Source organism: Myotis daubentonii, chromosome 12, assembly GCF_963259705.1.
Source record: "Myotis daubentonii chromosome 12, mMyoDau2.1, whole genome shotgun sequence".
NCBI lineage: Eukaryota > Metazoa > Chordata > Mammalia > Chiroptera > Vespertilionidae > Myotis > Myotis daubentonii.
Genome location: NC_081851.1, coordinates 49,749,380 through 49,762,994, shown reverse-complemented (window position 1 = coordinate 49,762,994; position 13,615 = coordinate 49,749,380). Strand labels below are relative to the sequence as shown.

The window sequence follows — 13,615 nt, the reverse complement described above, 5'->3', positions numbered from 1 at the left end:
GCAACCCAGGTACATGCCCTTGACCGGAATCGAACCTGGGACCCCTCGGTCCGCAGGCCAACGCTCTATCCACTGAGCCAAACCGGCTTCGGCGCATCTTCAGTTTTTAGATGAGGAACCTAAGGCAAGAGAAATCAAGCAGTATGTTCAGAGGACCAGAGGTAGCAAGGGGCAGCCAGTGTGCAAGTCCAGGTGTCTGATTTCAGAGCATATACTCTTATTAAATCACTAGAGGCCCAATGCATGAAATTCGTGCAAGGGGCTTGGCCCTCGCAGCCATGGCTCTTGCCTTGGCCCTCGCAGCCCTGGCTTCGTCCAGAAGGTTGTCTGGAAGGACATCTAGAAGGTCGTTTGGCTGTCCGGTCTAATTAGCATATTACGCTTTTATTATTATAGGTGCTGAAAAGGAAAAGAAAAACGCACACTTACTTTTGCTATTGGGTAAACAGTCATTTGCTAGTCTTTTTTTTTTTTTTAATATATAGCTAACACGCTCTTTTTTGTTTTGTTTTAAATTTCCAATACCTATTTTTATAAAGGCACAGCTTCTTTACACAGTAAATTTAAAACAGTGATTTCTCAGTTAGGAATAATGGTGATAGCATTTCTCCCTCTTGACTGCTACAGACTCCTAGAAATTGTAGTTGGTATTTGACAAAGTTTTATTTTGAGTGGACTGCAGAGGGAAAAATGCTACACAAGCATAGTCATTAGTAGTTCTCTTGGTGTCATAGTAACTGATGCAAAACAGAAAATTTCATTTAAAATACATGATCTATGGCAACAGAAATAGCACTTGACTCTGGACCCCTCCATGCTTTGAAATCCTAATGAGGATGGTAGCCAGCTTCTGCAAGCAGGTTTAATTAATTCTGAGAAGAGCTCTTTCTCCTAGCAACAGCATTTCCCCCCAAATTAAAGTCAAAAGCTAATTTGAAAGCTGAATAATATTTTCAAAAATCAGTAAGTAAATATCATGACATAAAGCAGTTATAGAACCTCATAGAATATTTTTTCAAATTTATTTATTGTCCACGAGTTCTTTCTCTTTTCCTTTTTTTGTTCAATCCCTCCACTCCCCTAACCCAGCCCACCCTGGCTGACAGCTGTCAGCCTGTTCTCTAGATCTATTTTGCTTGTTAGTTCATTAGATTCCACATATGAGTGAAATCATATGGTACTTGTCTTAAAGAACATTAAGCTAAGTGAAAGAAGCCAGTCAGAGAAAGACAAGTAGAAGATTTTCTAATCATAGGATTATAATCATAATAGTGTCTCAAGGTAAACAAGTGGGTAAAAATTAGATGAGATTATTGTTAAGTTGTGCTAAGCCTCTTTTTGCCGAAGTTGAACATTTGTATTTAGACCAGTTGGGTAATTAATTATTTGGTGACGGGGGCAGTTCAGCTTTTTTCTGGTTAGATGATTAAAATGAGAAACAAGTGTGGATAAAAGGTGATGGGTGTTTTATTCTGTGCTCAGTAGGAGGCTGTTAAAAGAGGCCTTTTTCTTTTTCAGCCTTGCCTTACACCCAGATAAAACTCTTGTTGCAACTGGCCAAGTTGGGAAGGAGCCATATGTATGTATATGGGATTCCTATAACGTCCAGACTGTGTCTATTCTTAAGGATGTCCATACACATGGAGTCGCCTGCCTGGCTTTCGACTCAGATGGACAGGTGTGTATCCTTTTCTGCTTTCATTTCCTTTAAGGATTCCTCATAAGTCACTTAGAATTATAATGCACATAGCCTTTGGGCTTGGAAAGTCTTATCAACCCTTGCTGTCTCCCGTGGCAGCCTCTGAGGGTCTTCACTTGTTTGACCCTTTTCCAAGCTTGTGGCACTGACACCAGCTCTGAATAAACCCATTTCGGTTCCCCCAGTTTCATCATCTGGTAAAAAGCCCCCAGAAAGGAAGTCATGAGCTCATGCTGCTCAGGCCCATCATGACTCAGCAATTCCACTTTGTCTTCCTGTTCGTTTCCTCTTTGGAATGAGGGTTGGGCCAAACTTTTTCCACAAACCTCAAACTCTAAGCATCATGTTGGTTCGTTCCCCCTGGCTTTCAGAAGATAACATCCTCTCCTAATAATTCTCACTCACACACACACAAATTCTCTCTCTTTGCCCTCAGGTCACTTCTAATAACTTCTCGCTACCCACTTCCCCACAAGTCAAGCACAATTCATGCGTATTTATGAGTTTCTTTACGGTAACTGACATTCATCCTCTCCGGCCCATTCTCTCTGCCACCATCTTTTAAGTTCCAAATCCATGTCATGCCTGACAATGTAAGTAACCTCTGAACTGGCCCACACAGTAAATTTTTTGTGGTCAAATTGGACAAGCTAGCGAGATTCCTCTGCCACACCTTGCTCTTTTGCACCTTCAGACCCTTCCTTGGGCGGTCCTCTCCACCTCAAGTGCCCTACTCAGCCTCTTTGCCCCTGAAAGTAACTCATTCCAACAGAGTGGAAACCTGGAGGGATCATCCCCCGCTGCCACTGCATTCGCCTCCTCACTCTCCATGTTCCTAGGCTACCTTGACTCTTTTTTTTTAACCCTCCATATTTCTGCCAGTTAATTTCTTCAATTTTTGTCAAATTTCTGAGTCTGTGCTGTGGAAAGACCTGTCAAATTTTTCATAAAGGCTTGGCCAAACTGAATTTGTGTGAAGTTCAGTGGATTCTAGGACTTGACCTGGTTTGAGTTACTTTTTAAACAATTAACCTTTATGTATTTGGTATAGTCTGCTAATTTGAGAGAGTAGTGCTCATTATTCATTCCCCCCCACCCCCTAGAACTAGAGTCACTAAAACATGGACCCTGATATATATGTTTTTTATTTTAGCACTCTGTAATCTCATCTGATTTAGTCAGGATAATGCCTGTATTCCATTGTATATCCACATCTAAAGAGAAAAGGCTGGTTACTGACATTTCTTCAAACTTGCAGTTATTGGCTTTCTGACTAAATTAAATGAACGGGTCAGAATGCATGAGCACGCCCAGGTGTAAATGTATGCTCAGATGCACTCGCATGCACATTCTCTAATCTGATTTTGGTTTTGTTTTTTTGGCAAACATTCTTTATCAAAATTGTTTCTAAAGCAGTGATTTTGAATCTTTTTCATCTCATGAAGCACAAACTACTAAAATTCTGAGGCAAACAAAAAAATATATTTTTTGTCCATCTGAAAAAAAAGTATCATTTTGATTCATTCACATTGAACGGCCATTGTCATATTTTTATTTGACAATTTAAGGAAAAAAAGGTCAGTGCCCCTGACTTAAATAGTCACGTATTGCATGTTTTAAAAATTCTTGCAGCATAACCGGTTGAAAATTGCTGTTCTAAATCATCACGAGAAAAATGTAATGTGACTGAGGAAATCAGCTTTAACTTTTAGGCTCCATTTTGCAGGGGGTGGGTGGGTGGGTAGGGGTGGACTTCCCTGTCAGTTGAGAAGAACCTCCTATTGGTTGGCCATGATGCATTTTCTGCCTTTCTGATGCCTTTTGCTTCATGTCTGCCTCATTCCCTAGACAGAGTCCACGGGAACCGAGTGATATTTAGAAAATGACAAATGACCCATCCCCTCTCAGACAGCAAAAGGCAATATAAATGCTCCTCAGGTAGCTGTGGGGTCTGTCACTACAAATGAACAAAATAGATTCCATTTGGCTTTTTCTCAAGCAAGAAATGTGGGTTTACTTTAGTGTCTGTGTTTATGTTAACTGCTTTTTCTATTTTTATTTTTTAAAAGAAAGCGAATAAGCTGAATGGAATTCACCCACTTTGAATTTTCTTATATGGATAAAAATAAAGAATGTATTAAAGTTATTTGCATTGCTGGAACACTCAATTAAAAATTACAGCAAAGACCTCCTTTCTTAAGGGCACATTTAAAAACCTCCAGCTATGTATTTTTAATACTAAATATTTCTAATGAGAAGTCATTTATAGTAAAGAAACCTGAATAATCTCCGCATACTAACATGTGTACCTATAGTCATACATGGCCATCTATCATTCCATACATTTGCACACTTATATGCACACTCAAATATACTTGGTGAAATACATAAGCTAGGATACTCTTATTCTTGGGTAATACTATATTTTTAAAACCCTTTGACTTACACGATTTCACTGATCCACACAGAAATCCTATGTAAACTGAAAAAAATATTTTACATTCATCTTACAGGTGAGAAAACTGAAATTTAAGGAGGTTAATTAATTTTTCATGGTGTTATATCTGGCTACTCACAAAATTAAAATAGAAGCCAAATCCACTTACTTCTAGTCCAGACCTCTATCTGTTACACAGTGCTGTTTCCTTAGAAGTAGTATCCTGCTAGACCTCTTATTTTGGTGTTCCTAATATGTGTTTGGACACTTTAGATGTGTATACTCATGTTAAATTTCCCTTTCCCTTTGAAGTCAAATTCTGCTATGAATCCAAAGAATTTGGACTGGGAGATGGAGTGCCAGTTTACTTTTACTAAAATTATGTATCCTTCTTTAGTCACTTGAGATGTTTGTAAATCATGGAAATTAAAAAGAATGAAAATAATGTTTCTGAGATTTCTCCTCTGTGTGTTTATCAGACCCTTTAATTGTAGCAGTTTGTTGAGGCTTTCAGACTATAAATCCTGAACTCTCTTAAATCTCACATTAAGATCTTAAATTTAGAAATTAAATTCAAATCCTGCCTCAAGTTCTGTTCCTGTGATTTCCACCGATTAATCAGAGATTCATGAGATCTTTGCACATATGTCTCCTATGTTTAAGGACAGATAAGTTGCAACTGATACATTTTTGAAATGTCAGGATATGCTATGGAAGTCAGTATATGCTTTGGACTTAAGATGGATCTTGAAAAATGATTTTTGTTTCATAAGGAGCTCAAAGCTTGGCCCAAAGTAGATAATCAGTGGCCATTTGTTGAAAGAAGGGCATGGGTAATGGGGAATCTTGCCATTAAATTATTGTTTTTAATCTTAGCGTTTAGCCTCTGTGGGATTGGATGCCAAAAACACAGTCTGCATTTGGGACTGGAAGAAGGGGAAACTGCTGGCCTCAGCTACGGGCCACTCCGACCGGGTAAGACGACCTTGTTGGATCAAACCACATAGATTGTATAAGGGGGTGGGGGGTGTGATCGAGCCTCTCAGAGTTTGTAATACTTCTTTAAGTATTCCACATGTATATTACATATTCAACTTAAAAACTTACTGTTTTTAAAAATTAATTTAGGATTGATAGCTATGTTGGCATTTCTTTTGGTGATCAGATGCTTTATTGAAGTTGTTACTGCTTTTTATAGCTTCCTCATAAAATCAAAATGGAATTGAATTTTAAAATGATATGCAAAGTTTAGATAGATGTATTTATTTAGAAATGGAAAGAGTTGTTAGAAATTAGTATTCACAAAATACGTTTACAAGCGTATACATTTGAATTTCAAATGAATGCAATGACAACGTTGTGGTTCTTTGCTATATTTGAGAACCTTGACTGTAAATTGTGGCCTGCTTGTCACTCATATTGAAGTCAGTGTGATCAGAAATGATACTACCTTGTAGTCATGGCTGGCAAGAAAGAACATGAAGCAGGCATATATGCATTAACCGGTAAGAAATCTATTTCTCCAGTGACTTGCATAATTAAAATAATTTGGCTACTTTACTGTCTTGATTTTATAATTAAAAAAAATAATGAATTTGCGTGATTGTCTTACATTGATTCCTAGTTGTTTTGTATTTCTGCCCAATATGTGCCTATGAAGAATGAGGCCTTATTAAATATTAAATTCCTTGTCTCTTGCTTTGTGTGAGCTCTAAAAGTTTTTTTTATATGAATAGTATAGTTACATATGGAGAATTATGATAGTAAGGAGATCCAATAGTTGTTGCTACAATTATTTGGGCAAATCGTACTCGAGGATAAAGTTCTCAGGAAGCGCAGGAGTGACCATCAATGGAACTTGAGTGTTGGAAGAGGCCTGGCATCCCTCTGGTCCAATGGTTCTAGGCCCTGACTACACATAAAAAATACTCTAAGGCAGTGGTCGGCAAACTGCGGCTCGCGAGCCACATGCGGCTCTTTGGCCCCTTGAGTGTGGCTCTTCCACAAAATACCGACTTCTGCACATGGGCCACGAAGTTTCAATCACACTGTACATGCGTGCCCGCATATGGTATTTTGTGGAAGAGCCACACTCAAGGGGCCAAAGAGCCGCATGTGGCTCGCGAGCCACAGTTTGCCAACCACTGCCTAAGGTGATGTTGCAGCATAGTGATGCTTGGGCTCTACCCCAGGTGTTGGTATTAACTTATTGGTGGTTAATTGGTATTAACTTAGTACTTAATGAACAGGTTGAAAATATTTGCAATGCTTACATTTTGGGTGTTACTGCTTTTGTTTATGCTGTGATCCCATTGTATCTCATAAAGTAAATTGGATTGGATCAATACATGAATTTCCTATTGCTTTGTCACCATATCATACACTTTTCAGTTAGGTAAGCACAATGCTATTCCAGTGAGAACTCTGTAATTTTAGCCTAGAATGCTTTAATGAAATACTGTTCTTTTAGAACATTGTTCTCCCAGATGCCATAATTTGTATCACACCTAGTTTTGTTCTTTATTACGGATGCTAATGTGAATGATTATTGGCTGCTTATGGGCAAATGATTATCTTCAAGATTATTTTTGTGGCCAAATACTTAATCCTAACTGGTAATTTGTATAATGAGTGCTTTTGCAGCCTGCAAAATGATCATATTTACCTTATCTTAATAGACATAACAAAACTGAGATGGTGTCATCCATTTTATAGAACATGAGGTTAGAGATGCTAAGAGTTGCCTGAGCTTGCATAGCTGAAGGAGGTACTTGGACCTCATTGGTACGTGGACCCAGTGCTCTTTCTGTGGTCCACAGTTGCTCCTTTCTACTTAATCGAAGGTTATAGTCCTCCTCCTTTCTCTGATGATTGGTCCATATTGCTCCTTCCGATGTGATGAGAAGTTAGCAGCCTAAGTGCTTACTCTGGCCCTGGCAATGGGCTCTTCCTTTTATTAGAGTTTCAGAGAATGTGGTCTATGGACCACCTTCCTCAGAATCTTCTGGGGTCTGTTTTAAAATGTCTGGGCCCAATTTCAGACCCACTAAATCAGATTCTCTCTGGTGCGCCAGGGGAATATGCACTTCAAACAATTGCCACTGGTAATTTGACCCTAAAAGATGACAATCTTCTCTTTCCTGTCCCCCAAATAGAAGAACTACCTGCAAGCAGCTTAGTAGCTATTCTCAAAGAATGATAAATAATACTGGCAAATATGACTTTAGTTCCTTGGAAAACTGAAAATATAGTAATATTTTGGACCAGATTATAATGATGGTCTGAAGAACCATTTTCGGTGGGCTAAATTAGTGGCAGGAATATTAACTTCTGTGATCACTAGAAACTATTGGCCTCATTGACTTGTAGTTGACCATTAAACATTTTCCTATTTAAAATGAAGCATTTTGTAATTCTTTTTTACTTTTTATTTAGTAAAACTATCTCAAAAGTGTTATATTAGCATGAAGCGCTAGAAAAAATCTGATAAAAAAATTATTCTATGTCATCATACTCAATTACCCTGCATGGACAGACTTAAAAATACGCCAGTTTGTTCTCAATGATTGTGGTTAACTATTACCTCTCTATTCAGGCCTGAGGTAAGTAGACATGAGGTGATAAGACATGTGTCAACAATTTCTGACTCATCCCGGTCTGTGCAGGTAACACTGTCCTAAGTGTCAGGGTAGAGTATTGGCAATCAGACTCATATCTGAAAGAAGCCAAAAACACATCAGTGATCAACATAGCAACTTTTAATATTTTTTAAACAGATTTTTGATATTTCCTGGGATCCATATCAGCCAAACAGAGTGGTTAGCTGTGGAGTAAAACATATCAAGGTAAAGTAGTTCTCTTTTTCAAATTTTTGGTACCTTGTATGAAAAGAAATTTTAGGTGTTTATGTGTAATTTGGTGTTGAGAAACTGCTTGACTTTGCATTGCTTTCCTTAAATTTAAAGCCTCCTTACCTGCTTCTCTGACCTTGAAGGAAGCTAACATCAGTGTCCTACCAACACCTTAGGGCTTCATAAACATTTTGTAACCGTTGTGCAAAGACCTGATTGTAACCTGAGAAGACGTTTGCTGTAATACAGCAACTCTTTGCTTCAGCAGCAGTTGGAGGATCCTTCCTTATGTTTTACACAGCCCTCCTGGAAGTATAGAAAACTCATTAAATTTGATAAAAAGTTGAATTTGTACCATGTGAGGGAATAAAAACTGACCCTATTTTCAATTTGTTAGAAGTTGAGCAATTAAAACAACATTCTGTAAGAGAGGCACACCTGAAATTCTGTAGGGATAAAGGAGAGATTTCAAGTGGTTGCAGTAGTCGGCAAACTGCTGCTCGCGAGCCACGTGTGGCTCTTCCATAAAATACCGACTTCTGCGCATGGGCCACGAAGTTTCAATCGCACTGTACGTGCACGCCCGCACGTGGTATTTTGTGGAAGAGCCACACTCAAGGGGCCAAAGAGCTGCATGTGGCTCACAAGCCGCAGTTTGCCGACCCCTGGGTTAGAGGAATGGTGGGTGTTTCGGCTGAGTCTTGGTGGGTAGGTGAGTTTGCTAGGGAGGGCTTGGAAGGCAGAAGAACCCAGTCGAGGGGTTGCAATTCAGCCCGGAGTTAATAGGAGGCATTGGTCACCCATGGGATCATGGGACTGGGAGCAGAAAGGTCCTTGGCCCATAACATGTTCAAAGATTATTAATGTTTTCATCACCAAAGAACCTACTTTTTAAAAATTTCTTTCCATGGGAACCAATATTTAGAAAGATTCTGGCCACAAAATACACTGTAGCTGTTAAATATTAATTACCTTAACACTTTTTATTCATCCAAGATATGCATCTGCCAACGTGAGTTTCTGATCAGTCTAAAATATGGCAAAGGCACGGAGTTCTTTGAGCTACACGTAAAGAAATGCGTGAGCTCACGCTGAGCCCGATTTCCGTGAGGCTGTGTCTGGAAGACGGGACCCTGACCCGGGAGCCATCCTCCAGCCTGCGTATTCTACAGTGAGGAAGCCCAGACCCAGGGGGTTATATCGAATATTGGTTTTGTCTCCCTCTGCTTGACTCTGGGAAAGCTGTTTAATGTCCCTGAGGCTGAGTTTCTTCCTCTGGGAAACAAAGGGGTGGGGAGATCACTACCTCCTGAATTTATTGAGTTACATTAAATAATGTATGGAACCAGCAGGGGCACAATAATGTTAACTTCTCCCATTTCCTAGGACCACAAAAATGGTGGCACAGGTAAGATTTAAATTCGGTCTCTGGCTCCCTGTGTAAAGCTCTTTCCACTTAGAAATCATTTCCTTAATGATCATACATGGCTTAATTACCTGCCCCCCTGCCCCCCAGACCATTAAAAAGAATAGATTAAGTGCTTAATTGGTAGACTTCTCTAGCTTCTTCCTATTTTTTTCCATACTTAATTTAACTTTTAATCAGTTAAATCTAGAAACAGAGAAAGATAAAAGCCCTAGAACTTCATTTGAAAATACTGTGAGCTGCTTATCCTGTAAAATTTGTTGTGTCTTAGCAGTTTTAGGCATTTTTTTTTCCTAAGCAAAAAAACAAGCATTTTTGCCTCAAATGGAAGAATCTGCAAATGCCCACTCAGCCGTTCTTTATTAATTTGTTTTAGAAAGAAATCCACATCAAATTTCAACAGGCTTCAACAAATTATTTTCACCATCTATATCTTCTCCATCCCATTCTAGGATTCCCCACCCTTTCCCCCAAAAGCTGCCTAACAGCAAATGAATGATTCCAGTCACAAGGTGAATGCAAAATCTTTGATTCACCCCAAGAAAATATGTGACAATTTTGTAGCCAGGGTGAAACCCTTTCTGGTTTTGCAAACAGGCAAGTTACAGGGACTGAAACGAACGCCTGAAAAACGGTGCCAGTTGAGCCTTGCCCTGCTTGGTTGGTTCTACAGCACATGAGCTCACCAGCTTTGTGGACACTGGTGAGCCTTCTCCAGTCTCTAGTCAGAGACAGAAGGGACCTTGGAGCTCACCTGGGCCAGATGAACTCCAAGGGAGCGGCCCGGTCCAACAAAATTTGCATTTCAATCTGTGACTGGAGATTGGAGAAGGTGGACAATGACTCTCCATTTGATGTGGTTGCTACCCTACCCTGTCACTGTTTTCCAAACAGGAAGTGCTTCTCAAGAAGAGATCATGGGTCAAAGATTTGCCATTTTCCAGAGAAAATCTCATACCTATCCTGGCATTACATTTATGGTGCCTTTTTAGAGAGTCCTTTGATTACTTGCAGTGTTTTACATTATACCATCTGATCAGGTGAATTTATCAGAAGCCCTTTGTATCTGAGGATAATGGTCTCTCTTTATTTTTTGTGGTTGTCCATATAGAAATATTCCAGTAACTCAGGTCAGAGGTACACACCCCATGTTAAAGCAATAATAATTACAAAATAATTACTCTCCTGTTAATCTTCACACCTGGGAGACATGGTGAGAAAGAAACGTATCTTAAGGGTTACCAAGAACAGCAAGTTCTTTGGCATGTAGTATGTAGTTACATCTCATAGTTTGTTTAGGTTCAAAGTTAATACTGAAATAGTAAATGTATTACCAAAGCTTATACTTACCTTTTTATTCTTTCCATGTATACGTTCATGCCTTTTCATAAAAACAATAGCCGAAGAAATGAATCACTAGAGTTGACACTTCCCTCTTTAATGAGAAGAACCCTGTATTGTCTCAAAGGGTTGCACATCTGTCTCTCCTCCTCCCTGAGGGCCACCTCAGATACCCGACTACTCTGAGAGGACCACCATTGCTTCCTCTCTTGCAGGCACAAACATTAGGGCTGTCACGGACTTTTCCTCACACATGTCCTGTCACCTAGATTTTCCTAACCTGCTCTTGTGGGCCCTAGTGCAGTTTCTTCCTCACCAGTGATCCAAATCCTACTCTGGCTCATCCCAGTTAATTCAACATGCTTCTCTCTCCTTTAATTCTCTTGCCACCTGTATTCAGTCTGAATATGCTGCCTTGAAATTATCGCTTGTTTTACATGTATCTTCATTAGACTGAAAGTTCTCAAGGCAAAGATCAGGATTTCAATATTGTGTCCTGTAGAACCTCCCTCCCCCCCCACCCTCTTGAGCCTTGACCTTCGGCAAACCACTTAATACTCTGTTCCTCACTTCCAAATGAAGATAGTAGTATCTGTCTTAGCCTCTTTTCAAGGGTACTAAGAAGATTAAATGTTAGAACTTTGTAAAGAGCCATTATAGACTATGAGGGACTATATATAGGGCACTAGAGTTATACCATTTCATATATTTTTTTCAAAACTATGTTAAAGCAAAATATTTAATATCTACATAACCACAGAGTCTCCCTGCTACCTTCTATAAAGTAGCTCAAGCTTCATGCTTATGGTTTTCCACATGATAAATTATACCACTAAACTGAAAAGCTAGGCATTTATTTGGCTCTACGGAAATATAGCTTATATTTAACAACATATTTCTAAGTAACATTTTTACAGTGACGATTTATAACATTTTTAGTTAGAAAGAAATTGTTTCCAAATATATTTATATACACCAAAAAATGCCTAGAAGATATATCAGTGTGTTAGCAGGAGGTTGTGGGTAATTTCAATTTTCTTCTCTATCTTTTCTGTTTTTCTAAATTTCCTGACAATGAAGCTATCCTAGTTCTATAATTTGACAAGAAATCAAACAAAAACATGATGATTTCATCATCCATTTTATCCCAACTCTTGGGACATTGACATTTTATATTACTGATCAATAATTAGTAATGTTTTGGAATTTTGGAGCTTTGAACATTTTAAAATATAAGTTTTCTTTATGCTGGTAGCTGGCTAAAGCATTTTGCAGTCTGCTGTCACAGCAAAATAAGTTAAATTGTGTGTACCTAGTTCACCTACAGCGAATTATGTAACATGTGTCCAAACATAAGCAAACAAACACTAATAACGAGATGCCTCAGAACACTCTATTTTTGGATCTTTTTATTTTATCACTTTCTAGTTTTGGACACTATGTGGAAATGCCCTGACTGCAAAAAGAGGGATATTTGGCAAAACAGGGGATCTTCAGACCATCCTTTGCCTTGCGTGTGCCAAAGAAGACATCACCTACTCTGGTGCTTTAAATGGGGACATCTATGTCTGGAAAGGGCTCAATTTAGTCCGCACCGTCCAAGGCGCACATAGTGTAAGTGTTCCCATGTGGAAATTTGGTATTCCTCCTCCCCCCACCCCTTGCTCAACTCTGCTGAACACTCCCTAAACATGCCTGAAAGATTTCCCCAATGTTTTGTTCACCTAAAAGAAATATTTCCAAAGCATCATAATTTAATTGGCCTTCACCTCAATTATCGATTGACTGGTTAGGGTTGTTATTCATCCGCAGTAGCTCCACAGAAGACTAGAACAATTTCATCATCAGTTTCATCGTATCGACCAGCACTTGTCAAACTTTACTGTGCCTACAAATGGCCCGGGAGATCTTGTTGAGATGCAGACTCTGACTCAGTGGGTCTGGGATGATGTCACTGTGGCCCACACGTTGATTAGCAAGGATGGAGACAACTATTTTTACATTGATTAATAAAGTAGATTTCCCTCACTTTTAGGTCCACATCACAAGTCTTAAAATGCAAACAGAAACCATTGACAAACTCTCTTTTGATGGTCTGCTGTGTAAGAACAGGGCAAACTTTACTTCTGACCACTCTGCTCAATCTTGACATATATTAAAATGGTTACATTGCTGTGTCTGCAGATGATAAAATAAAGATGATGTGAATGGTAAAGCCTATTTGTAGTAAGTGGAGATGTGGCAAATGTCACTGGAAATTTGAGTCATTTGCTTATTGCCTCCAAATTTATCCCCTATTATAATTTTATAATAGGAAGAAAAGTTTAAGCAACTCTTAGCAAAATAGCTATGAAATTTTAGATCTTTCATTGTCTTGTATGTTCTAGACCAATTTTCCTTGGCTTTGATTATTATGTTTTAAACTGCTTTTAAAACAATTAAGAGATCAGTATTTGTCCTCATTCATAGCTACCTTAGTAACCTAATTTCTCTTTACTCTAGATCTTAGGTCAACATTATTTGCTTGCAGCACTTTATGCAGACCAAATACAATATTTTCCTGTAGACAAGCATCTTTAAATTATGAAACTATTTCAGATGTGAAAAGGCATCTTCAATGATGCTTAAGCCAACACCACAGTAATTTATGTTCGTTGAGACAAGCTTGTACCTGTAGAAGTGTTTATGGTCTCAGCCGGATATTTTTTACGTAATTATTTGGATAGCAATTTATATTAAAAACCTCCATTGTTGTCTTACTTTTCTTTGTAGTGACCCATTGTCACATCTTTTCTCTATAATGATCACTTGTCATGTAAAGGAATTTATGATTTCCATATCTGATTTAACCAAGGAATTCT

The 13,615-nt window shown here is 38.7% G+C and overlaps 1 protein-coding gene across 1 annotated transcript in view; it reads left to right on the top strand.

Annotated features, from left to right (window-relative positions):
* Nucleotides 1-13,615, top strand: part of EML6 (EMAP like 6) — a 199,034-nt gene that overhangs the window by 68,878 nt on the left and 116,541 nt on the right. The window contains exons 3-6 of the mRNA XM_059659822.1: nt 1,519-1,678; nt 5,013-5,111; nt 7,913-7,981; nt 12,183-12,368. Coding sequence (XP_059515805.1) covers nt 1,519-1,678; nt 5,013-5,111; nt 7,913-7,981; nt 12,183-12,368 — 514 coding nt within the window. The remainder of the gene's footprint in view (nt 1-1,518; nt 1,679-5,012; nt 5,112-7,912; nt 7,982-12,182; nt 12,369-13,615) is intronic.